Source organism: Jaculus jaculus, chromosome 10 (assembly GCF_020740685.1).
Source record: "Jaculus jaculus isolate mJacJac1 chromosome 10, mJacJac1.mat.Y.cur, whole genome shotgun sequence".
Lineage (NCBI taxonomy): Eukaryota > Metazoa > Chordata > Mammalia > Rodentia > Dipodidae > Jaculus > Jaculus jaculus.
Genome location: NC_059111.1, coordinates 61,038,035 through 61,063,346, shown reverse-complemented (window position 1 = coordinate 61,063,346; position 25,312 = coordinate 61,038,035). Strand labels below are relative to the sequence as shown.

Here is a 25,312-nt window from a genome sequence, read left to right as displayed (position 1 = left end):
TCATATCTGTATTATAAACATAGTAAATAGTGGTTGATCAAGTCTTTTAGTCATGTACTTTAAGGATTACACAATTTATTCCCTGTTAACACTAGGTGCCTCAAGTTTGGGTAGGGAATATGATGGAGCATCCCTGCCTCAATTGCCCTCTGCAGATCTCTATGGCATCACCTGGCAGCTATCAAATTCTCTGACAGATCAAAAATAAATATATAAAATTGTACTAAAGATCTGAAATGAATGCCTTGGTGGCACTGGCCTGTAATCCTAGTACTTGGGAGGATGAGGCAGGAGAATTGCTGTAAATAAGTTTGAGATCAGCCTAGGCTACATAGTGACTTCAAGGCCACCATGAGATAAAAAACTGGGCCCTGTATTTAAAATATTTAATTTATTCATTTGTGGGGGGGTGGGGAGAGAGGGAGAGAAAATGGGCACACCAGGGCTTCTAGTCACTGTAAATGAACTCTAGACACATGAGCCACTTTGTGCATCTGGCTTTACATGGGTGCTGGAGAAATCAAACCCAGGCAGACAGGCTTTACAACAAAGTGCCTTTCACCACTGAACCTTTTCTCCAGTCCTGAACCCTATGTTAAAAAGAAAAGAAGGGCTGGAGAGATGGCATAGCGGTTAAGCGCTTGCCTGTGAAGCCTAAGGACCCTGGTTCGAGGCTCGGTTCCCCAGGTCCCACGTTAGCCAGATGCACAAGGGGGCGCACGCGTCTGGAGTTCGTTTTCAGAGGCTAGAAGCCCTGGCGCGCCCATTCTCTCTCTCTCCCTCTATCTGTCTTTCTCACTGTGTCTGTCGCTCTCAATTAAATAAAATAAAAAAATTAAAAATTAAAAAAAAATTAAAAAATTTAAAAAAAAGAAAAGAAAAGAAAAAAGGAAGAAATAAAAAGAAGACAAGATGTGGGAGAGCCCAAGGTCACAATGAGCATCCAAAGGACCTAATGCCTTCTCATTATTAAGCCTTTAATCTCCCAATGCACCAAAAGGAAGCTACAGTAAACAACTTTGGTTCTTGGACTCAGGCCCAAGAGAGGAGTGTTTTACCTCTAAACTGTAACTATGCAGACCTAAAGAAAATTTTCTTCAATGCAGCCTGGAAAGCTCATTTTTATGAATGGATTTAATTTTCACTGAGGCTGAGATGAATTCATATTAGCACAAACTTTCTATTTCATAGTTTATTCTCATGAGGAAGCAAGTATTAGAAAATCAATTATTTATTTTTTCAAGTGCTAACAAGTCCATACCTGTTTAAAATCAAAACATGTTCAGACTTGAAAGCTGAAAACAGGCCACAAGTGTTACAAAAACAAGCTGTATAAAAACTGGAGAGGACAAACCACTTTGCAATCAGAATAAATTAATTTTATTACGTTAAGTAAGACATAAAAACCGTTCAAAGGTGCATTTTAGTTTTTATAATTCATGTTCCCATGGGAAAAAAAATGAAGAAATCATGGCTGGAGAGATGGCTCAATGGTTAAGGTGCTTGTCTGCAAAGCTTAATGACCTGGGTTCAAGTCCCCAGTACTCATGCAAAACCAAGATGCACAAAAAGTGGTGACAGTATCTGGAGTTCACTTACAGTGGCTAGAGGCCTGGCACGCCCATTCAGTCATTCATTTTCTCTCTTCTTGCAAATAAATAAGTAAATAAAATATTTAAAAATTATGAAATGGGCTAGAAAGATGGCTTAGCAGTTAAGGCTCTTGCCTCCAAAGCCTAAGGACCCATGTTCTACTCTCCAGATCCCACATTAGCCAGACACACAAAGGTAAGGCAAGCACAAGGTTGCACATGCCCACTAGTTAGTACAAGCATCTGGTGTTTCTTTGCAGTGCCCAAGGCTGTGGAGTGCCAATTATCTATCTCTCCTCTGTCTCTCTCCCTCTCGCTGTCTCCAAAATAAAATAAAAAAGAAATAATAACAATGAAATGCTAGAAATAAATTCTCACATAGAGAATATTATCAATATTTCAGAGCCAGTATACTTACTGCTTATGAAAAGCTAAATGTTTTAAGTCATAAATTACATTAATATATGCTTCAAAAATAAAGGTGGATCTGAAAGTGACCCCTAATGATAATGGTGGTCATACTAACTTTATTAAGTTAATCACATGGTAAGTATGCCTTTTAATCAGTGATGCTAATGCTAGCAAAATGATCTTTGTAGTAACATTTTACACACTGTATTTCTTTTCTGTGTATTTAACTTTTCTTTTGTAATATTATTCTTTGAGGAGTAATCACCAGTTAAACAGTATTTTGAAAGACTTACTTGATTCACACATGCATAAAGTGGTTTTAAAGTACCCTGTCTTACCTTGAAGGAGACCCTCACTGCCTTCACCAGACTATGAACTGCTATTATGCAGAAACTAGAGAGAAATTGCACAATAAATATCTCTAGAAGTTCAACAAGTTTATAGAACTGAACTGATAAAAAATGCTTATGACTAGAAAAGATTTTAAGAGAGACCTAGACACATTTCATCTACAGTGGATGATAATTCAGATGAAACTCATAAGGAAAGCAGGCTTTTTGAGCCATCTTTCCTAAAGTAAACATACACATAATCCTCTGTCCTTGAGTTAAATCACAAACTTATCCCTCTTCATAACTTCAAGCACAGTGCTTGGGAAGTGAGTTCATTGTTATTTGCTGAAAATTTTGGCAACCATCACGAGAAACATCTATGAGAACAACTAAGAAAACTTTACACAGTATTTTTGTAGGTTAGAAAACATTCCTCGTAGTGGATGTTTGTTTTTTGCATGTCTAAACATGTTGATGTGAGGTGTCTTCTTCAACCACCCTCCACCTTATTTACTGAAGTAGTGTCTCATTTGAACCCAGAGCTCATTAATTTGGCATCCCCTACCCCTGCCTCTGGAGTGCTGGGATTATATGCAGGCTGCCAGGTCCACCTGACTTTTTGTGGGTTCTGGGGATCTGAACTCAGGTTCTCATTCTTGTGCAGCAGGTGAGAGATTTGTTGCACTTATCCACTGAGCCATGTTCCCAGGCCCTTTCACATTGTCTTTTTTAAAATTGTGTGTGTATAAATGTCTAATGTATGTGTTCCATGGTGCATGTGTACACGTTAGAGGACAACTGAGTGTTGGTTCTTGCCTTCCACATTGTTTTTTAAGTTTAGACAGATTTTATTAGATTAAGAGAATGAAAGAGGAGAAAATATGAAGAGATCTTGCCCATGAGAAGGCAGGAAGGGGAAAAGCACCCCCACCTTATTTTTGAGGCAAGATTTCTCTTTCTATGCACAGTTATGCTAGTCAGGGTGGCTGAACCGTGAGCTTTGGCATTATCCTGTCTCTGCCTCCCCTTTCTGCAAGGACACTGGGATTACAGATGTTGGCATTTATGTGGGTTCTGGGGAACTGAACTTGCATTGATGGGCCTGCACAGGAAGTACTTTGCCACTGAACTTTGCCCTTAGCCTCCTTACAGTGTGTTTTCACTAAGGAGCCAACTTGGTCTAGTTCTTACCAGTAGAACACCAAAATTCCTCTGTAGATGGTTAGGTAAAATGAGCTCCTTCTTTTTAATCTTAATTTGGTAAATATTTTTACAAGTGTTAAATATATTAAATCATTACCTAATTCTTCTGTATACATCTGGATCCATGTATAGAAAAATCCCTTTGATTAAGAATTAACCAGCTGGGCGTGGTGGCACACGCCTTTAATCCCAGCCCTTGGGAGGCAGAGGTAGGAGGATCACCATGAGTTCAAGGCCACCCTGAGACTCCATAGTGAATTCCAGGTCAGCCTGGGCTAGAGTGAGACCCTATCTCAAAAAAAAAAAAAAAGTCCAAAGAATTAACCAGAAGAAAAGTTAGTTTGAATAATTTATCTATCAGGTTTGAATAGTGTGAATTTGAAAAAGTTTAAAAATCAGTAATTATTTTACCTGTTATATTGCTAAAATCCATTAAAAATTAATCTTTGAACTAAATTTAAGTGTTCTTAAGTTAATTTTATTTGAATATTTGAAATCAAGATTTTCTCTGAATTTAGAAACATATCACTGTCCACCTTATACTTAAGGACATCTTCTGTATTTGAACATTTTCTTCTTATTTTTCTATATGAGGCGTAACAAAACAAATGCTTTAAAAAAATAATTACAAAAGCTGGCATTTTAGAGGATCTGCCTCTAATTGGGGAGAAGTGCTTAGGTGTAGAATAGTAGTGAATTGTAGATTTAATCTTCTAATCCAAGGATCCAGACCCTATCTTTCTGCATCTATTAAAAACTCTCTTGCCTTTTGATTTTCTGATTTCTTCTCCAGCAAGGAATAAGGAACTGAAAAAATAAAAGAGACTAAAGGTCAGCAGTGTGATGGCAAGAAACTGAAAGAACCCAGCCCATATAGCTACAGGAAGAAGACAGCATAAAATAGATGTCAGGAGCTAATCTCTGGATCCACATAACACATTCTTCTTATTTCAAACTATTTTTCTAAAAAAGAAGAAAGTACTCAGCAGAGGGTAGCCAAAGATAAAAGCAAATCTCAGGTTTCTGATAACGACATTCCCCTAGCCATCTCAACTGGTGCTGGATTCCTAACTATCTCTACATTTTAACCTTTCCTTGGCTGACAGTGTTAACACAGGACTCCTGAGTAATGATGTAGATTTTTTTTTTCTTATCAGTAAAAAATGAAATATAGGTATGTAAAATAACAACTCTAACATGCTCATTTGTAATAATGGTGTTCTGAAGAGAAGCTTTGATGTATTTGGATTTGAGGTCCAATTACTGGAAAATATTTTAATATTCTCTCATGTATTGTCTATACATAAAAAAGTGCTTTGAACTCAACATTGGAGGAAAATAGGGATTAATTATTTCAATAGCATATGAAAGTACCTCTTTGATGTTCCTCTTGAACACATGGCTTTACAGATGCTTCTGCTTCTGACCTCCAACTCAGGCTGATAACTGACTGGCCTTTACTAGATCTATCCAGAATCCCAAGGACATGGCGACCAATTGTTTCTTCAACAGCTGCTGTTGTCTTTACAACTTCTAAGAGGATCTTCAAAAGCCTGTTATTAGCTTTCTGAAGTGCATACCTGTACAGACAAGGTATCATTTATTAAAATGTTTAATTTTTAAAAATCAAACAACTTGCTAATATCCTAAAAAATATGAAGTTTGTGGCTGACAAAGTAGATTATTTTACCAAAATAATACCAATAGCATCCACAATAAAGCATTTCTTAGTTTTCATTTAAAAATTTTATCATTGGGCTGGAGAGATGGCTTAGCAGTTAAGTGCTTGCTTGTGAAGCCCAAGGACCACGGTTCGAGGCTTGATTCTCCAGGACCCACGTTAGCCAGATGCACAAGGGGGCACACACATCTGGAGTTTGTTTCTAGTGGCTAGAAGACCTGGCATGCCCATTCTCTCTCTCTCTCAATCTGCCTATTTCTCTGTCTGTTGCTCTCAAATAAATAAATAAAAAATAAGCAAAAAAGTTGTATCATAACAGGACATCTTTTCTTCCAACAATTATGCCCAGTTTAACTATAACTTTTTTCCCTAAATGTGCATGCCTCTTTGACCTAAAAGAAATCAAGTAACTAAGTTTCTTTTCTTTTTTTTTTTTAAGGTAGTATCTCATTTTAGCTCAGGTTGATCTGGAACTCACTTTGTAGTCCCAGATTGGCCACAAACTCATGGTGATCCTCCTACTTCTGCTTCACAAGTGCTGGCATTAAAGGCATGTGCCACCATTCCCAATTTAAGTTTTTAATATTAGTAACTAAATCAGAAGAAAATTTTAGAGATATAAAATTTAAGTTTGAAAAAATATTGTTATACACTAAGCATCTGTCAACTACTCAGCTGGCAGTGAGAGATGTTTATATTTCATCTCTTTACCTGTTAAACATGTTTTAATTTAATTTAAAAGCCCCTATAGGAAAAAAATGTAGTAGCATTTCAACAACTGAATGATTAATTAGATGCCTAAATTATAAAAAGCAATAGGCTTGGTTTTTGTTTAAATACAACTGCTATAGAGACAAATATATGTATTTTCATGAATCACACTAATTTCAGTCAGTAGGAAAAAATATTTTCAACTAAATGGAAATAAAAAATCTTTCTTACTTAAAAGGTCAGAATATATTCTTATTTTTAAATTAGAAAATACTTTCAACCATTAAATCGGGACACCCATACATAATCATTAACATTTTAATGGCAAAATGTCCATCCCCAACTGTCTCACAAATATACACATTTTAAAAATAAAAATGGATCAATATGGACAAAGTGTTTCTAGAAACTTCCATTTTAACTGAACACAAACACTTCACCATATCAAAATATGTACTCTCTTAAAGATTAATATTTTGAATAACTGAATACCTCATATATCATAATAACTTAATTCAACTTAAGAAGTACTCCTACAACATACTTTAGATTTAATACATGTAGACAGACTTTTGTGGCAAAGTTCCCTGGCTTCAGAGAGTTTTATGTCCCAACTTCACACTGCAGGAGATCACCAACAACCAGGTTTAAGCCTATCTGTCTCACAGGCCTATGATAGACCTATTTTAAAAGGTAACAAGTGGAATTTTTTTCCTTTAGTATTTGTCAAGTGAAAGAGGTTTCTATTTTTGAATCTAGAATAAGTTCTCTTCTTGTATAACTGAGAATAGCGAAAATAAAACTAAATAATTTGGCAGGAAGCAAAGGGTCTTATTTCTTTAATATTTACTGAAGTTTCACTCAATCCTCAAATATCAGGATTAGGATAATGTAAAAATATTTTTACTTGACAGAAATATTAATTAATGGATAAAAGAAAAAGATGAATAATCATTTTTCAATATTCCCTATAAGACTTTCTAAAAATTAAACACTATGTGATTTGTAAAATAAATTAGTAAAAATAATATAAAATAAACCCCTTGTTTATTTTATATTTTCATGGTAACTCTAATATGCATACACTGTCTTTCTTGTTTGAGTTCCGTACTGACTGTGTTCCATACTGATGATCCAATGGGGAAGCCAAAATCTTAAGGGCCAAATTCCTCCATGCAAGCTGAGGAAGGAGGTTAGGAGGACACAAAAGGGTTGACAATCACAGAAATTGGAAAAGGAGGAAATTAAGTTAGTAGATATTAGTTTTAAGAAGAAATTATTTTCATAAGATTAAAATAAATTATAAAACACTGTGCTTAAAGGCCTTGATATATGGTGGACTCATTATCCTAATGTAATATTGCACATTTTTATATTAACCTCCACAATAGCAAAGGAATAGTTTTAAGATTGGGTGATTAATTTATTATTTCATAAACATGAATATGAATTAAAAGTTCTCATCTATAACACAATAAATGCATAAGATAAACTAAGTGTGGGATATTTACATTATAGTGAATTTTTTTCTCAGCATAAAAAAAAAATCTAGGGAATAGATAACACTAAAAGAATGCCCATAAAGTGATTGAGGAAACAAGATATAAAGATCATGGTTAAAAATGGCTTTAAAACAAAAAATAGTAATAAGAAAAATAAAATCAATCAAGAAAAGTCAATATCTAAACAATACCTAAATAAGATTAATGTACATTAAAAATTATACTATATGCAAGTGATCTAAAAATAGTTTACTTAATGATTAAAATATACTACATATATATGGACACATTTCAAATACAGTACAATAATTTTTAAGATTAAGTACAAATGTACAAGATAAAAATAAGGACAAATAGTTTATTTATACTTGAGCAAGCACTTTAAACTTTGCACTGAAAAATTACACATTTTATATACCTTTCATTGGACAGAATATCAAGGGGTACGTCTTCAGGCTTTCTGTCCAATGTCTTCTCTTTAAATATTTGTTCTTCAACTTCCCCTTGGTTTTCATTTCCATCCTGTTTAAGTTGGTATAAAGGCAGTGAGGAGAGGACAGAAAGAAAACCTGTCATCTTAGAAAGAGCATGTCCTAGTACTTCTGTGCATAAAGTAGAAACTGCTTGAAATAATATTTAACTACATTTTATCAAGAGGTTACCATTATCAAAAGAGATAAAATACTCTAGTACACAGATGAAAAACAATTGTTGGGTTGCTCCATGGTAGAATAGCTGCTGTAATCGCAGTACTAGATTTAAACTACCTTCAGTGAAAGGCAAGGCATTTTTATTCCACCTACCTTACATGTTAAGCAATCACAGATATGTCAAGCTCAGTATCTATAAAAACATATCTCATACCAACAATAAAGACAGACAATTCTACTGCATTGCTGATCCATTGCTCCTAGGGGGGGCCAAAGTCCGTACTACCTGTGTTTGCGTACTGCTGTTGTGCAGCTCACAACACAGCTTCTCTCTTCCAGCTAGAGACAGCTGCTTTAGTGCTTCCAGTTCCTCTAAAAGCACCCTCTCTCTCTCTGAAACCAGGTTTTCATTATCTATTGAGGATCTCTAAATAAGAAAAAAGGTTATAAGAGAATATTGTTTGCGACAGAAGAACAGAAGAAACATTAAGCAGATTTTTTTTAACCCCTTGGGACCAACAGGTCTCATTTCTAACAATGATTCATATTCCATTATAAGGGGTTAAAAGGCATATACAAAGTTCAATGCAAAATTTGAAGTGTTAGATATAAGTTAAACTTAATTATTAAGGAATTTGTAAAGCTCAATCCATACTTTTATGTCAATTTTGCATTGAACATTCAGAAGTCTGAATTCACAAAATGTACTGAAGAAAAGCAAAACTGATTTTTATCAAATGATACACTTTATGTTCCAATCCTAATTTTTTGCATAATTTTACATTTAAGAGAATGCATGTTGAGTTCTCTACTTTTGCTTTTAGTTTTAAAAATTAAACTCAGTAAATGTTTTCATAAGTGCTTTTCTGCAATGATTTTGTGAGTACATTTTTATAGCAATTGATGAGAATACAGCCCCCAAATACCAAAGAATATTTAAATTTAGTCAAGAAAGGGATAAGAATGTTATATAAATTTGCATTTCTCAAATCAACAAGAAATGTCTCTCTGGAGAAAGTTCCAGAAACATGCTATATTCATGATTAAAAAGATGGATTAAAGATAGACAAAGGTAAAACTTTGAGATACTAATTGGTGGACTCATGGCAGTATAAATAAAAATGGGAAAACTGAATGACAGTAAATGCAAATGCATGCACCTCGGCACAAAGAATGTCCCAAATTGACAAAGTGCCTTTGCTATATGATAGTCAGTGGAATTAGGATTATTAATACTTTTTAAATTGGCCTTGTTATTCTTTGAACCCTGAAGGGCAACTGAATAAAATGAAAGGAGACAATGCACACTACATACTTGAATTTGGTGTGCTACCAAGGTCTAAATTTGTTGTTTTGGTGGAGTGCATTTCAGATGTTAAGTATCTGCAATTCTTTAGATCTTGCAAAACAATTTTTACTTTCAAAACAGGCTACATAAACAATACTATTATTTTACTTGGGGAGAAAAAGGATGTTTGGTGACATACCTGGGCTAACTGTTTATTAAGTCTCTTAATTTCTTCTTGTAGCTGTTCCTGGTCTTCTCGCTGTCTCTCCATTTGTCTCATATGGGCTTGTCTCAAAAGTTCAGTTGCCTGTTGATGTTCTTCATATTGTCTAACAAGTTCCTGCCTCATATCCTCTAACTGTTCTTCATTTAACATCAGCTGTCTGGAAGTATCCATGTTTGATACCAACACTGTATCATGGACCTTTATTAGTAAAAATAAAAAATTCAATGACGTCTTGTAGAAATTTGTCAGCGCTTATATTTTTAAAAGGTATTTCTCTGAAGCATGATTCCAAGACAATATTAAGTTAATCCACAAGATGTTATTTTCCAGGAAGAAAATAGACAACAGTTTATTTTGCTAAAATCTAATTCTAAGGGAGAAAAATATATTCAATGTTCCTTCTGCTTTTTTGCACATGTGTAGTGTGTGTGTGTATGTGTGCATGCCATGTATGGTGTATTTGTGTTTCTATGTATTAAGACATATGTGCATATGTGTGGATGCCAGTTGTCAATATCAGGTGTCTTCCCAATAGTTATCCACTCCCAGTAGCTATCCACTTTTTTTTTCTTTGTAATGGGGTCTCTCAATGAATCTAAAGTTCACCAATTTGTAAGAATGGCTAGCCGGTAAGCCCCAGGAACTTCTGTCTCCATCTATCAGCTCTGGGATAATAGGTCCATCTCACAATGGCCAGCATTCTACAATAGGTGCTGGGAATATGAACTCAGGTTCTTAGGCAAGCAAATTACCCATGAAGCTGTGTTCCCAAAATTTTTTTCTACTCTTAATGAAGTTATCACTCTAATATTCCTTAGACATTTTATGATGAAGAAATAACATATACAGGATATTTATTACTCTAAAATTAAATTTAGGAAATATAAATTTTACCTATTTAATTTATATTAAGAAGTAGTTCTACAGTAGTCTACAGAACTGCTTGATAAACAAAATTTAGTAACTTCTACTTGAAAATAAAAGCTTTACACTCAGTTTCTCTTACTCCTAGACCATCAACATCTTAATGGATTCTATACTTCAATGCTTGAAGAGACACTAATTAAACAAATAATTCTGCCTTAACAGTTGCTGGTAACCTAAACAGATTTTGACAATTTCACATTTCATAAAGAGTTGACAAGTCTACTCCAATATCCTTTTAAAGTAAGATATACCCTATCCTCAGCATTACTAATAAATTAAAATTCAGATAGTTTTAGTAGAAGTAGTATTTATTACTTTCTGTTCAAGGCACAAATTGTTGAGGTAACATATATTCAAAGAATGAATAAGTAAAGAGAATGAGTATATAAAAAGTAGAATAAATTAGTTTTGCAGATAGCTATGTCTTTATATGCTTTTATATATCTGAGCAAATATTTTAGTCATAGATTTTTCCAAGTCATTGTACAATTAATTAGGAATTAGTTGAAACAAAACTAATACACATATAACTTACAATGATATTTTAACATATAATGTTAAGAAAATATGATGAACCAGTCTTGTTTTATCTAATGGTCTGTCATTTAACCACACAGTTTACAATTAATAAAAGCAACAGTAAAATAATGTGAGTCATGAGCCAATGCTGGAATCAGTATGTGCTTTCCTTTTCTTTTTCTTTTTCTTTTATTTTTTTGGTTTTTCGAGGTAGGATTTTGCTCTAGCACAGGCTGACCTGGATTCATTATATAGTTTCAGGGTGGCCTTGAACTCATGGTGATCCTCCTACCTCTGCCTCCCAAGTGCTGGGATTAAAGGCATGTGCCACCACACCTGACAATATGTGCTTTCTTAAGTAACATTACTGTTAATATTTTTATAGTAAAGGAAACTACAATTTTTCTAAGTTAAAAAATATATATATATTCAAGGAGGCATACTTACAGATTCTCTGACTATAAATGTTTCATCTTTGGACAATATTTCTTCTGAAATAGTCAGCCCAATGGGTTCCTTTGATTTAAGCATACCATCAAGACCATCATTATTTGATAACAGAACTTCTTTTTCACCTTCTCCTAACTCTTTTCTAAGTGGTTTAAATTCTTCTTTGATATGTTTTTGTGGACACAGAGCATATGCTTGTTTTGATGATGTAACATTTTCTTTCCCATCAGATGCTCTAGAAAGTTCAGTCTGTTGAGCAAATGCTACACTCATTGACACAATGACCTAAATGAATAAAAGAAGGAAACAAAAATAATTAGACTTATAAATAGCAGCTGGAACTTCTAAAGCACATTAGTCAAATACATTTAAAAATCCTGTGATAAAGTGATACAGAGTTTTTTTTTTTTTTTTTTTTTTTTTTTTTGGTTTTTCGAGGTAGGGTCTCACTCTGGTCCAGGCTGATCTGGAATTAACTCTGTCATCTCAGGGTGGCAGGGTGGCCTTGAACTCATGGCAATCCTCCTACCTCTGCCTCCTACCTCTGCTTCCCGAGTGCTGGGATTAAAGGCATACGCCACCATGCCCATCTGATACAGAGATTTTATAAAATTCTATAAAATAAACTTAATATCAAAGTATTTTATTCTACTGTTCACCACCATAAACAAAAGTAAAAAATTTTTCGTATAACAGCAGGAAATTTTCAGTCAAAGAAAATTTTATACAAAAGATTTTGTATTTTCTTCTTGAAATTTTACAATGACTTTTAGTAAACATTTTACAAATAGATAGAATTTTCCAATAATAAAAATATTACTATACTCAGATTCATCTATAGTAAACATCTTTTTGAGTCAAAATAATTTTACATAATTTCCAGAGAAATCAGTTTCCTATTATACAAATATATTATAAATTAACACAATCATTCCTCTATGATTGCATTTAGACTGATTCTACTTTTTGTTTGTTTTCCTGGAGAAAAGGCCTTGCTATGTAGTGTAGGTTGACCTCAAAACTTACTATGTAGCTTAGGATAGCCATAAGCTTGAGATCCTCCTGCCTCTGCAGAGATTACAAATGTACGCACTGTACTAAGCCTGATTCTATCCTATTATTATAAGCACTATGATGACAGTGTTTTTGTAATTTTACCATTGAGCACATCATTTCTTACTTCCCCAGAATTACCTGAAGTGGGATCTTAGTATGCTTGGTGAGGATGATTACACATTTCATTTTAATCTTTCTACTGCAGTTATGACCCTGGATCCATATTTATTTCCCATTTATCTCAAGAATTCAAAATTCTAACCAGTAGGCTTTAGTTTGGAAAATTTCCTAAGCCTTTGAGAATTGAGTATATCAATAAGTTTGTATCAAATCAGGATCTCTACAGATTATTTGCAATTACAGCAGCGTAACGGATTGCCATAAACTCAGGATAAAACATGAATGGGGTTAGGATCCTTTCTATCTACTGACCTTCAACTTCCTCAAATTGTTCTCTTTGGTGGTCTAGCTCATATTAAAATGTACCAAATTCTGCACTTCCAACTTTCAGTAAATTTCATACTATATAAATTTATTGTTGTTACTAGGACAAAGCACCCACCAAAGAGGTTGATGGGAAGAAAGCTTTTTGTTTGTTTGTTTTGGCTTACAGTCTCGAGGGGAAGCTTCATGATGTCAGGAGAAAGGATGGCAAGAGCAGAGGCTGCACATCACCTTCTTGCTAATATCAGGTGGACAACAGCAACAGGAGTGAGCCAAACTAACAAGCAAAGTAGGGACTAATAAATCTCAAGGTCCACCACTAGTAACACATCTCCTCCAGTAAGACTACACCTAACAAGTTGCCATCATCAGTATTCAAAACCAATAAGTTTATGGGGGACATATGATTCAAACCACCACAATTATACCTTAATAAAGCTGATTTACAAATAACAAAAACCTGGCTATATGCCCCACTATAAAAGCAAGCTTTTGAAATTTTGAAAAATCAGTATACCAAACATCATTTTAAATTTATGTTTAGATTAAGAATGAATGACAAAAAATAACTGTAACAACTCTTGTGACTTGGAAACTAAACAGCCACCCTTGACCCACTACATTATTATTCTCTCCTTTCACACTATAAGAATAAAATTTCAGGTTTTTCTCACAGTTAATGCTCTGCTTACCCTGTGTCTATGCAGCCAAACTAAACTGTGGGGAACTAACCAAACTGACTCATCTCATTTCAAATTCATAATCACTCTCTTGGAAATGAGCCCTCACTGATACTGGGCAAGCTCAGTCAATTTTCCTAGTTCACTCCATTTCTCATTCCTTCTGTTAATGCCCCCCAAATTCTGTCATTCTCTGCTGTTGACCTTATTTCTTATTTTAAGCAGAAAAGAGATGCTATTAGAAAAGAACTTCCATAGGCTCCAAATAAGGTACATGAAAATGTCACTGAATAACAAACAAAATATGAACACCATCTTCCTGCTGCTTGTTACTATCTAATGACAGCCCAGAGAACCAGATTTCTCATCTACTCAAAGACATTCTCTAGCAACTACTCCTCTCTGCTCAATCAGCTGTGTTTTCCCTTTCTCCTCAGAAATGTTCATTACCATCCATAGACATTCATATAGTAGCTAGGCAAAGGGAATAAACAGAGAACCAACCAGCAAGTCTTTCCTTTCCAATCTTCTCTACCACTTTTAAAGTAGGTCCAACTTTTCCACAGGATAACAAGATCCATAAAGACCAGTGACATTTTGAAAAGTTTCTACATCCTATCCTACATTAACAATCATTCCACTTACAAGCAATTACAGTGCAAGGCGTGGTACTGTATGCCTGTAATAGCAGGACTTAGGATGTTGAGGTAGCACAGAGGTAGGAAGATGGTGAGTTTGAGAATCACCTGGGCTATACAAAAAGACCTTGTCTCAAAAAAATAAAACAAGAAAAGAAACTAATTATAGTTGATACTGTTATTTGGCAAGTTAAATATGATTGTACCTGAAACTTGAAATTAAAAATATACTATATGCCATTAATAAAACCTATGCCTTTTGAAGGTTCAGAAGAAATGAAGCAAAAAACAATCTTCTGGATAAACTATGAACTCACCTTAGCTACTTCTTCTTCTAATCGTTCCTGATACTGTTTTTCCAGCAACTGAACCATATTTGTTTCTTGCTTCACTTCAAATCCACCAGGTAACTAATTTAAAAAGTACAATATGATGTATTTATTTACATCAACTGCATATCACTCTTTTAAATCAAATTCTAAAATGTTCCCAAAATATCATTTCATATTAGATGAGTGCAAAAGAACCCCATGACCAATATCTCTCCATGATACACAGGAGGAGAAAGGGTAATGATCTTTAGTTCCTGCAGGACTTAGAAGCTGAAATTTGGGCTGGAGGGATGGTTTAGCGGTTAAGGCGTTTGCCTGCAAAACCAAAGGACCCCACGTTCCATTCCCCAGGACCCATGCTAGCCAGATGCACAAGGGGGTGCATGCATCTGGAGTTCATCTGGAGTTCATCTGCAGTGGCTGGAGGCCCTGGTGTACCCACACTCTCACTCTCTCTCCCTCTTTCTCTGTCAAATAAATAAATAAAAATGTATAATAAAAAAAAAAGCTAAAAGTCTACTGAACGTGGATGAAAACCAGAGTTCTGAAGCTGGAAACTTGAAAATAAGAAATACAATGTTGAAGAGAGGAAAATAGCAGTTTGCCTACATGGCTTGTGTTGTAGAGAATGAGTAGTTTACTTTTTATTTTACTTTTTTAATTTTAAAGAGAAAGAGAACTGGCATGCCAGGGACTCAGCCACTGCAATTGAACCTCAGACATTTGTGCCACGTGTGCATGTGTGACCTTGTGTGTGCCTCACCTTTGTGCATCTGGCTTATGTGGGATCTAGAGAGTCGAACATGGGTCCTTAGGCTTTGCAGGCAAGCACCTTAATTGCTAAACCATCTCTCCAGCCCAAGAAAAACTACTCATTCTGCTCTGATTGCCAGAGGCTTCATTCAGTATCCCAGTACTAGCACTTTGGATTTTGGGGATTCCTAAACATGGTTCTAAAGATGGCCTGCTCCTACTTTCCACAATAAGAATTAAAACATTATATCAGGGCTGGAGAGATGGCTTCGCGGTTAAGTGCTTGCCTATCAAGCCTAGAACCCCGGTTTTAGGCTTGATTCCCCAGGACCCAGACACACAAGGGGGCGCACGCGTCTGGAGTTTATTTGTAGTGGCTGGAGGCCCTGGCGTGCCCATTTTCTCTCTCTCTTTCTCTGCTTCTTTCTCTGTCACTATCGAAATAAATAAATAAAACTAAAAAATAAAAAATAAAACATTATATCAGCCAAGGCACTGAAACTCATTTGTTACACAGACCACAAGTAAGTTTTATTTAAAAAAGCAAGATAAGTGCAAGACAGATGGCTTAGTGGCTAAGGCATTTGCCTGTGAAGTCTAAGGACCCAGGTTTGATTTCCCAGAACGCATGTAAGCCAGGTGTATATGGTGATGTGGGCATTTGGAGTTTTTTTTTGCAGGGGCTAGAGGCCCTGGTGTGCTCACTCTTTCACTTTCTAATATACATATATATGGAACATAAAATTTAAATTAAAACATACTTGGGGGAAGTACCTCAAATTTAACTTTTTTCTGTGTTTTGCCTAGACTATAAAAATGTCACTTTCTGGGCTGGAGAGATGGCTTAGCGGTTAACTGCTTGCCTGTGAAGCCTAAGGACCCCGGTTCGAGGCTCAGTTCCCCAGGACCCACGTTAGCCAGATGCACAAGGGGGCGCATGCGTCTGGAGTTCGTTTGCACAGGCTGGAAGCCCTGGCGCGCCCATTCTCTCTCTCCCCCTCTGTCTTTCTCTCTGTGTCTGTCACTCTCAAATAAATAAATAAAAAATTTAAAAAAAAAATGTCACTTTCTTTTGAATATTATTAGTGATATATATGCTGTTATCCTCATAACTATTGTTTACTTATAGCTATTGTTTACTTGTCAACATCCATTTATCAAATACTTACAAAACCAGACATAAAACTGTAGTTACAAAAATCAAAGAAATATCATACCTCCATTGCACCATCAATGTTCTCTTTTAGATGATTTCCAGGGTGCACTGTTTTCTGTGCACTTGAGTCATTTATTACCACTGAACTCATGGAGAAGCTACATGTAAACAAAAGTGATGATGGAATTAGTTTTCAGTTTCACTGGTGATCCAAATTTATAGCATGGATAATATATACAATGGGACAGGGGATGCAAAACTGACTGAAATCATATTTTGAGTACATTTACATCTGAAAGTAACAATGTAATTATAGAGTATTTTAACAAATTAATAAGCCAAAACAATGTCATTTTATGATATCTAATATTATTGTATAACAGCTGTTTATAAACACTAACTTTTTTTAAAAAAATTTTTTATTTATTTGAGAGAGACAGACACAGAGAGAAAGACAGATAGAAGGAGAGAGAGAGAATGGGCGCGCCAGGGCTTCCAGCCTCTGCAAACGAACTCCAGACGCGTGCGCCCCCTTGTGCATCTGGCTAACGTGGGTCCTGGAGAACTGAGCCTCGAACCGGGGTCCTTAGGCTTCACAGGCGAGCGCTTAACTGCTAAGCCATCTCTCCAGCCCTATAAACACTAACTTTTAAAAAAAGTTACCCAAGATACTTTATCTAGTAAAAAAAAGTTTATAAAACCTATCCCACTTTTTTTTTAAAGATTTTATTTTTATTTATTTATTAGAGACAGAGAGAAAGAGAGAGCGAGAGAGAATGGCCACGCCAGGGCCTCCAGCCACTGCAAACCAACTCCAGATGCACACACTCCCTTGTGCATATGGCTAATGTGGGACCTGGAGAATTGAACCAGGGTCCTCAGGCTTCGGAGGCATATGCCTTAACCACTAAGCCATCTCTCCAGCCCCCCATTTCACTTTTATGAAAAACTTGTTTTAACATATGCATAAAAAATTATGAATGGACCAGGCTTGGTGGTGCATGCCTTTAATCCCAGCACTTGGGAGGCAGAGTTAGGAGGATCACTGTGAGTTCAAGGTCACCCTGAAACTACATCGTGAATTCCTGGTCACCTGGGATATAGCGAGACCCTACCTCAAAAAACCAAAAAACCACAACAAAAATTATGAAAGAACACACACATAACTGCATAAAAAGTGTGTACTAAAAAGTGTATGAGAGGGTTACAGAGATGGCTTAGTGGTTATGGCACCTGCAAAGCCTAACCACCCAGGTTAATTTCCCAGTACCCACTTAAAGCCAGATGCATAAAGTTGTACATGCATCTGGAGTTTGTTTGCAGTGGCTGGAAGCCCTGCTGTGTCCATCTCTGTCTCTCTCTCTATTTGCAAATAAATGAATAACTTTTTTTAAAGTGTGAAAGAAAACACAAAAGCAACAACGGGGCTAGAGAGACAAGTTTGGGGAGACAGATTGTCTTACAAACATGAAGATCTGAGTGTGATTCCCAGAACCAATGTAAACGCTGGGCATGGTGGCATTCTCCTATAACCCCATGGTTGGGAAGGTGGTGACAGGGCTTGCTGGCTAGACAATTTAGCCTGACTGATAATGAGTTCCAGGCTGGTGAAAGAATTGACGTCAAAAAGAGATGGATGGTGTACTTGAGGATTGCATTTGAAGTAAGTGCACACATGCACATGTGCACCTGCACACAAGTGTGCCCACACTCATACACACATACATATACATATATAAACGAAAACTTACTATGTGTAAGGAATTACAAGTTTAAAAAATATATCAGTTACTTAAATGAACAAAGATCCCTACCCCCACAAAGTTTATACTCATTTATCAGCAATAAACTTGTAGGGGACAATGTTAACTTATATCAGGGTATCTAAGAAAGGTCACATGGAAACACAGTATCTGAGTAAAGATAGAAAGGAGGTAAAATTACTGGACATGTAAGTATCTGTTGAATGACCATTCTAGATAGAAGAAAACCAATGAGAGCAAAAGCATATTGATTTTCTGTTTAAGGACCCCAAAGAAGTTGTACGGTTTAGCAATAAGTGACAGCCAAGTCAGTTAGTGATAAAAGTCAGAGAGAGCTGGGCATGGTGGTGCACGCCTTTAATCCCAGCACTCGGGAGGCAGAGGTAGGAGGATGGCCATGAGTTCAAGGCTACCCTGAGACTATAGTGAATTCCCGGTCAGCCTGGGCTAGAGTAAAACCCTATCTTGAAAAACTAAAAAAAAAAAAAAAAAAAGTCAAGAGAGGTCACAGAGACTTGCTGTTACATAGGACCTACTGTAAGACATTTAAAAGAACAGAAAGACAATAAACGACAAGATCTGTCCTAAGGTTTTTAAGAGCCAAAGGTAGTAGACACTTGGGTTGACTGTGTAGAGAACAGACTGAAAGGAAGAGTTACATAGGAGCAGGAACTACTGGGGAAATGAAAAGTAGAGAAGTTAGCATGTACTTTGAAGGTAAAGAAAATGGGAATGAAAGAAAGAGGAATCGTGATAGACAGATGGTACAAAAGAAACAAGGTTTTTTTTCTTTTCTTTTGTTTTTTCAAAGTAGGGTCTCCCTCTAGCCACACTGACCTGGAACTCACTATGTAGTCTCAGACTGACCTTGAATCCTCTTACCTCAGCTTCCCAAGTGCTGGGATTCAAGGTGTGCGTCACCTCGTCCAGCATAGAAAGAGAGAGAGAGAATGGGTGCGGCAGGGCCACTAGCCACTGCAAACTAACTCCAGACACATGCACCACTTTGTGCATCTGGCTTTATGTGGGTACTAGGGAATTGAACTTGGCTTGTTAGACTTTGTAGGCAACCTCCTTGGCTGTTGATCCATCTCTCCAGCCCCCAGGAACAAGTTTTGAAAAGATCCAGGGTTACTTTAGACATGGAGAACCTCAGCGCTACAGAATCAAGTTGAGAACTCCATTCAGCCATGAGTGAAATGATCATACTTAACACTGCTTAGCTATTCATCATCTCAAAGTAGCAAAGGAACAGAATACCCAACAAATTCATGCTTATTGCCTGACTTAATCCAGCAGGGTAACATCTCTATAAAAATATAATTAAAATTCCTATAGTCTTTGGGTCACACTAGCACCTATTTTTTATATGTCAAAGGTACAAAGAAAATGATCTTCTGCTCTTTTCCCATGAAAATGCCACATCTTCTCTTTGCTTAGTTAGTTTACTCCTAAAATAACCACTTTTGATGATACTGTTACTAAGCTCAGCAAGTGATGAAGGAAGCTGCAGGTGGACAGATACCTCAGTGGAAGCGAGGACTCAGTAACAGCTTGAAGCCTTTCCTGCAAACACTGGATCTCTGCACCATGGTTTTCTTCAGTTTCTTTCAGTTGTTGCTGCAAAGAGAGTATGGAGTTTTCCAATTCTTGAACTTGTTCTTCTAGTTGTTTAGTTTTTTCTGTATCTTGCTGAGAAGATAACTTGCTTTTATGACTAACACCTGTGTTATAGGGATAGAATAAAACAGCTATTTTAATAAAAACATCTTTGAAAAATAACAGAATCACTTACGTTATAAAAATATTCATGTTTCTGTAAAAATGGTTTTAGCGATAACAGCTTTCAATCTTATTTATTCTGACCAATGAAAACTAGTAGTGTTAGGTCTGGAGAGATGGCTTAGCAGTTAAGCACTTGCCTGTGAAGCCTAAGGACACCAGTTCAAGGCTCGATTCCCCAGGACCTGCGTTAGCTAGATGCATAAGGGGATGCACGCATCTGGAGTTCGTTTGCAGTGGCTGGAGGCCCTGGCGCGCCCATTCTCTCTCTCTCTCTATCTGCCTCTTTCTCTCTCTGTCTGTCACTCTCAAATAAATAAATAAAAATTAATTTAAAAAATTTAAAAAAAGAAAACTAGTAGTGTAATTTTCAATCATTTCCTTTATTCTAACGGTTGTAGCTTCTCTAAATCTAACAATTTTACAACTTTGAATTAAAAATAAAATTCAGGAATACAGAATGTGAGGAATGATAAGGGTCTAAAATGATGAGATGTCTATGCCTTTCATTTTAATGATGATAAAAGTTTATAGTGAGCCGGGCATGGTGGCGCATGCCTTTAATCCCAGCACTCGGGAGGCAGAGGTAGGAGGATTGCCATGAGTTCAAGGCCACCCTGAGATGACAGAGTTAATTCCAGGCCAGCCTGGACCAGAGTGAGACCCTACCTCGAAAAAAGCCAAAAAAAAAGTTTATAGTGAAATGCCCAACATTACCAAATTAACACAAATTTTAAAGTCAAAAGGCAAATCTGTGAATATGTGGTATAGAAATTGTAAAATTTACCAAGGTCTTGTAGACTGGTCATCTGAGAATGGGTTGATGTAAACTCTTTTGACAGGTCTTCTGCAAATTCAAGTTCAGTACCAGGTATTTGCTGTCCATAAACCTATTGAAGAAAACAGAAGGGCTGTGACACAGCAGCATGATCTAGTACCTAAAAATATACACTAAACAATCAAAACAGGTTTACATTTACATGTTTTTTAATCACCTCAAACTATGACCCTGTAAGACAAACATTTTCACTTGTATTTCCTTCCTGTTTTTTTTTTTTTTGACAAGTAATTCATAGCATTAGTAGGATTCTTTTCTATCTAGAACGTTCACTTTCCAAACAAAAAAAAAAAACCTGCTTCCAATAAATTTGGTTGAAAATGCCTAACAACACTTATAACACAACTTTGCTTTTGAAGTTTCTCCTCATATAAGACATTTTTATTATTAATAGCTGAGAATATAACTGTTATTCATTTTGGTTAACAAGTAAAACCAGGTAACTGACAAATAGTATACTGTTCATTATAATAAACACAAGGAAGGGAAAGAGTGAAAACACAATTCCTGCTTCTTTAACAATTGAAAAACTGGGAAAAATGTAACCATGTTTGTGTATTCATTTATTCATCTTTAAACACTTAATAGCCTACATGTCCTGTACTCTGACAAGGCAAAGACTACAAAATCAGTTTTCACACACACACAAACACACACACACAGAGTCACTTTCTCTCTTATCTGTACTCACACAATTTAGTAACTGATTGGGAAAATAAAACTTTGTAAGAATGACGCTATGATGCAGGGTATAATGATAATGGCATAGAAGACGGATATGTATTTGAATAATTTATGAAGGAAGTTAACTTTGAGCCTAAAAACAACTTATACCAATAATTTTTCAGAAAGGCTATAAGGAAGAAAAGGGCAAAAGCATTTGTGAAAAGATGACCTACCTAGTGATGACAATGACCTTGTTGATGGGATTAATTTGAATGAATGGGATAAATAATTAAGAAGTAAGATTAATAAGGTAGATCTGAATTATAGGGGACCTAAAAATAGCCAGAGTAAAGGAACAAAGGATTCTTGAAGAGCACAGAAAAAGCAACACTACTCACATCTCTATCTTGCCCACTAAGGCTCAGGGAGTATGGGAGAAGGGGTGGAAAGATTATAAGAGCCTCAGGATGAGTGGGTGGGAACAGTCTGAGACATCGTGTTTCTCCCACCCCTGCAGAGACTGAGGCTTCTTGGTTCCCACAATGAATAACAATAACCCCACCGAAGACCCTTAGAAGAATTGGGGTAAGGGAGAGGGAGTCTATGTGTAGAACCTTTTTATTAAAAAAAAAATCAATCAATTAAAAGAAAAGAGCAGGTAAGTAATAGGATAAAAACTACTTCCCATAAAGGCACTTTCAACTGGTTGTATGCAAGTGTCCCGTACTATATGCATAGCTTTCAATAGTGGATCTTGCTCGCTACTTCCCAGGAAAACTATTAGGAATACAAATTAAATCTTAAGTTTACAGCCTTACATGTTTATATTTTTGCCTAATTCATTTACCAACACAGTCTAAGCTGTTACTATGTACAATGCAAGTACTATGCTACCAGGAAGGAACAGAGAAGATTCCCTGATTCTGAAGGCTAAAATCCAACAGAGGCAGCAGAGAAATAAACAATTATAATAAAATGAAAAGTAGTGTAATACAATTGTGTGCAAGGAGCTAGGGAACACAAAAAGAAGAGTAGTTAAGCATTTATGTTCATAGACTCTAAGAGGAACAGAGGGAAAGATATCTAAGATTATAAAGACAGGTACACATGAGACTTGATAAGTAACACTGAAATTAATTATAACCTGAAGTAGGAACAAACCAAGAATACTGATGGGGATAGGTACTATGCAGAAGGAGCAGTATACAACAATGGCCTGTGGGATAAAAGCTCAGGAGACATTTGGAAAGGATGATTAAGTTAGCAATGATGTGTTATGTTCCTGACTCTGAAACCAACCAAACTCTAGGATGCTTCTATTAATTACAGCTAACTTAATTGTGTTTGTGAAAATAATTTGTTTGCCAATGTGCAAAATAGTTAAGATAATAGTTTGAGACTGCTGGCTTTAAGTTTTGCCCAGGAATTGGGAAACAACTAGTAAACAGTTCTCTACAGGAATATAAAACTGCCTAAGTGGGGGTGTGGCTCACCTTCATGGGTATACCATAAAACACTGCAGTTCATGCTAACACTTGCTTTCCTTCTGGAGGCCGAGAATTTGCAGAGGGTACCTATGTAAGTGACCCTGGATAGAAAACTGTAGGCTCCTGAGTTCAGGTGAGTTCCCTTGGTAGCTAACACTTGGCACATGCTATTAAGCTCACTGCTTAAGTATTAAATTGTGCTTGTGACTACTGAGAGTGAAGTTTGTTGCTTGTTTTCCTTGAGACTTTATAGCATATCATGTTTCAGGTCTTTCCAAAGCTGATTTTGCTTGGTTTCCTTTTTTTAAATTTTTTTTTCATTATTTATTTATTTATTTGAGAGTGACAGACACAGAGAGAAAGGCAGATAAAGACAGAGAGAGAGAGAGAGAGAGAGAGAGAGAGAGAGAGAGAGAGGGAGAGAGAGAGATAGATATTATGGGTGCGCCAGGGCCTCCAGCCACTGCAAACGAATTCCAGATGCATGCGCCCCCTTGTGCATCTGGCTAATGTGGGTCCTGGGGAATCGAGCCTTGCACTGGGGTCTTTAGGCTTCACAGACAAGCGTTTAACCGCTAAGCCATCTCTCCAGCCCTTGGTTTCCTTTTGTTGCAATCTTAGCCATACACACAACGATATGTTGAGTTCTATGTGTCTGAGTAGTATGTAGTTGAACCTGGGTTAGTCTTGGGAATCACAATAAACATGTAACCAGTGGCTGCTGCACAAACATCTGAAGCACAAGTTTAATAATTACAGGTAATAAACTTCCTGGCCTTGTTTCTATTTTTTTTTTCTTCAACATGGGCTATAAAATTCTTTAGGCCTGGGGAAATGTCTCAGAAGTAAGTGCATTTTCTGCACAAGCATGAGGATCTGCAAACACAGGAGTTTAGGGCTGGAGAGATGGCTTAGCGGTTAAGTGCTTGCCTGTGAACCCTAAGGACCCCGCTTCGAGGCTCGATTACCCAGGACCCACGTTAGCCAGATGCACAAGGGGGCGCATGCATCTGGAGTTCATTTGAAGTGGCTGGAGGCCCAGGCGCACCCATTCTCCCTCTCTCTATCTGCCTTTTTCTCTCTCTCTCTGTCACTCCCAAATAAATAAATTCAAATGAACAAAAAAAATTTTTTAAAAACCACAGGAGTTTAAATCTTTAGAACTCACATACACAGCTGGGTGTGGCTACATGTGCCCATAACACTAGTCTTGGAAAGGAGCACAGAGACCAGGGAAATGCCTGGGTTTTGCAAAAAATAGCCATCTCCAGTAATATTAGGAGACTCTGACGCAACCAAAAACAGGCAGAAGAGCAATAGAGTGGGAAACCAGACATTCTGCTCTGGCCACTTTACATGAGCATTGTCCCCCACAGTCTAGCCAGTATAGCCTAATTGGTGAGCTGCAGGCCAATGAAAGGCCCTTTCTCAGGGGTAAAAAGTGAAAGGCATTCCTGAGGATTGCACTCAAGATTGCACACCTCCACACACACAAATGTATTTTTTAAAAATGCAAAAACATTACAGAAAATTAGCAAAAGAACTCACACCACTGAGCTCCATTACTACACATGACAACATGAATACATGAAGCAAGTAGCCCCTGACCCTTTTGGACAAGGTAAGTCTTGTCTAGGTTTCATGTCTCCAGATTTCAGTTGGCTTTCTTAATTTATTTTCTGTAGGTATTACATATGTGATATACAAGGATTGTCTCCCTTTCCATAACTCATTTAAAGTAACAGTAGATGGCAGGGTAGGGGTTGGCTCAGTTGAATTCTGTGCCATGCAGAGCCTTAGGTTCCATCCTTAGCACACAAAAAGAGTACAGATCTATAACAAGTATGAAAATAGGATCTGAGAGACCAAAAGAAATTTCAAACAACTTCTAGAAGATGGAGAAGCAAGCACCAAGGAAGTAACCCCTTAAGTGTAGGGACAGAACACTTAATGGGAGCCACAGTTTCATCAGAGACAGTGCACTAGCCTAGAAGAACCACATAGGGCCCAGGTTCAGAGGGAGAAGGAATAATGACAGATAAGAGGTTCAGAAAGAACAGATACAATGACAGGTAGGAAGAAGTGGATCAGAAAACAAGTGTTTTGTCTTCTAATCACAACCCAACCTTTCTCCTAAGTAAACCATCAAAATGCTAGTGGCCCAGTAACTTATTCTCAGAAGAAAATGAATGAGCTGTTTGGGGGCAAAACTAGGAAGACTGGTA

At 36.6% G+C, this 25,312-nt stretch overlaps 1 protein-coding gene across 10 annotated transcripts in view; it reads right to left on the bottom strand.

Moving 5' to 3' along the window:
• The window catches only part of Akap9 (A-kinase anchoring protein 9), a 236,001-nt gene that overhangs the window by 71,230 nt on the left and 139,459 nt on the right, over positions 1–25,312 (bottom strand). For 9 of the 10 annotated variants that reach the window (XM_045159918.1, XM_045159916.1, XM_045159922.1 and 6 more), the window contains 9 exons: positions 20,884–20,986; positions 19,840–20,038; positions 16,613–16,709; positions 14,628–14,720; positions 11,490–11,777; positions 9,570–9,794; positions 8,369–8,509; positions 7,851–7,954; positions 4,913–5,118 (listed from right to left, as the gene is read on the bottom strand). In XM_045159918.1, coding sequence (XP_045015853.1) covers positions 4,913–5,118; positions 7,851–7,954; positions 8,369–8,509; positions 9,570–9,794; positions 11,490–11,777; positions 14,628–14,720; positions 16,613–16,709; positions 19,840–20,038; positions 20,884–20,986 — 1,456 coding nt within the window. The remainder of the gene's footprint in view (positions 1–4,912; positions 5,119–7,850; positions 7,955–8,368; positions 8,510–9,569; positions 9,795–11,489; positions 11,778–14,627; positions 14,721–16,612; positions 16,710–19,839; positions 20,039–20,883; positions 20,987–25,312) is intronic. The other variant, XM_045159920.1, reaches the window with a different exon arrangement.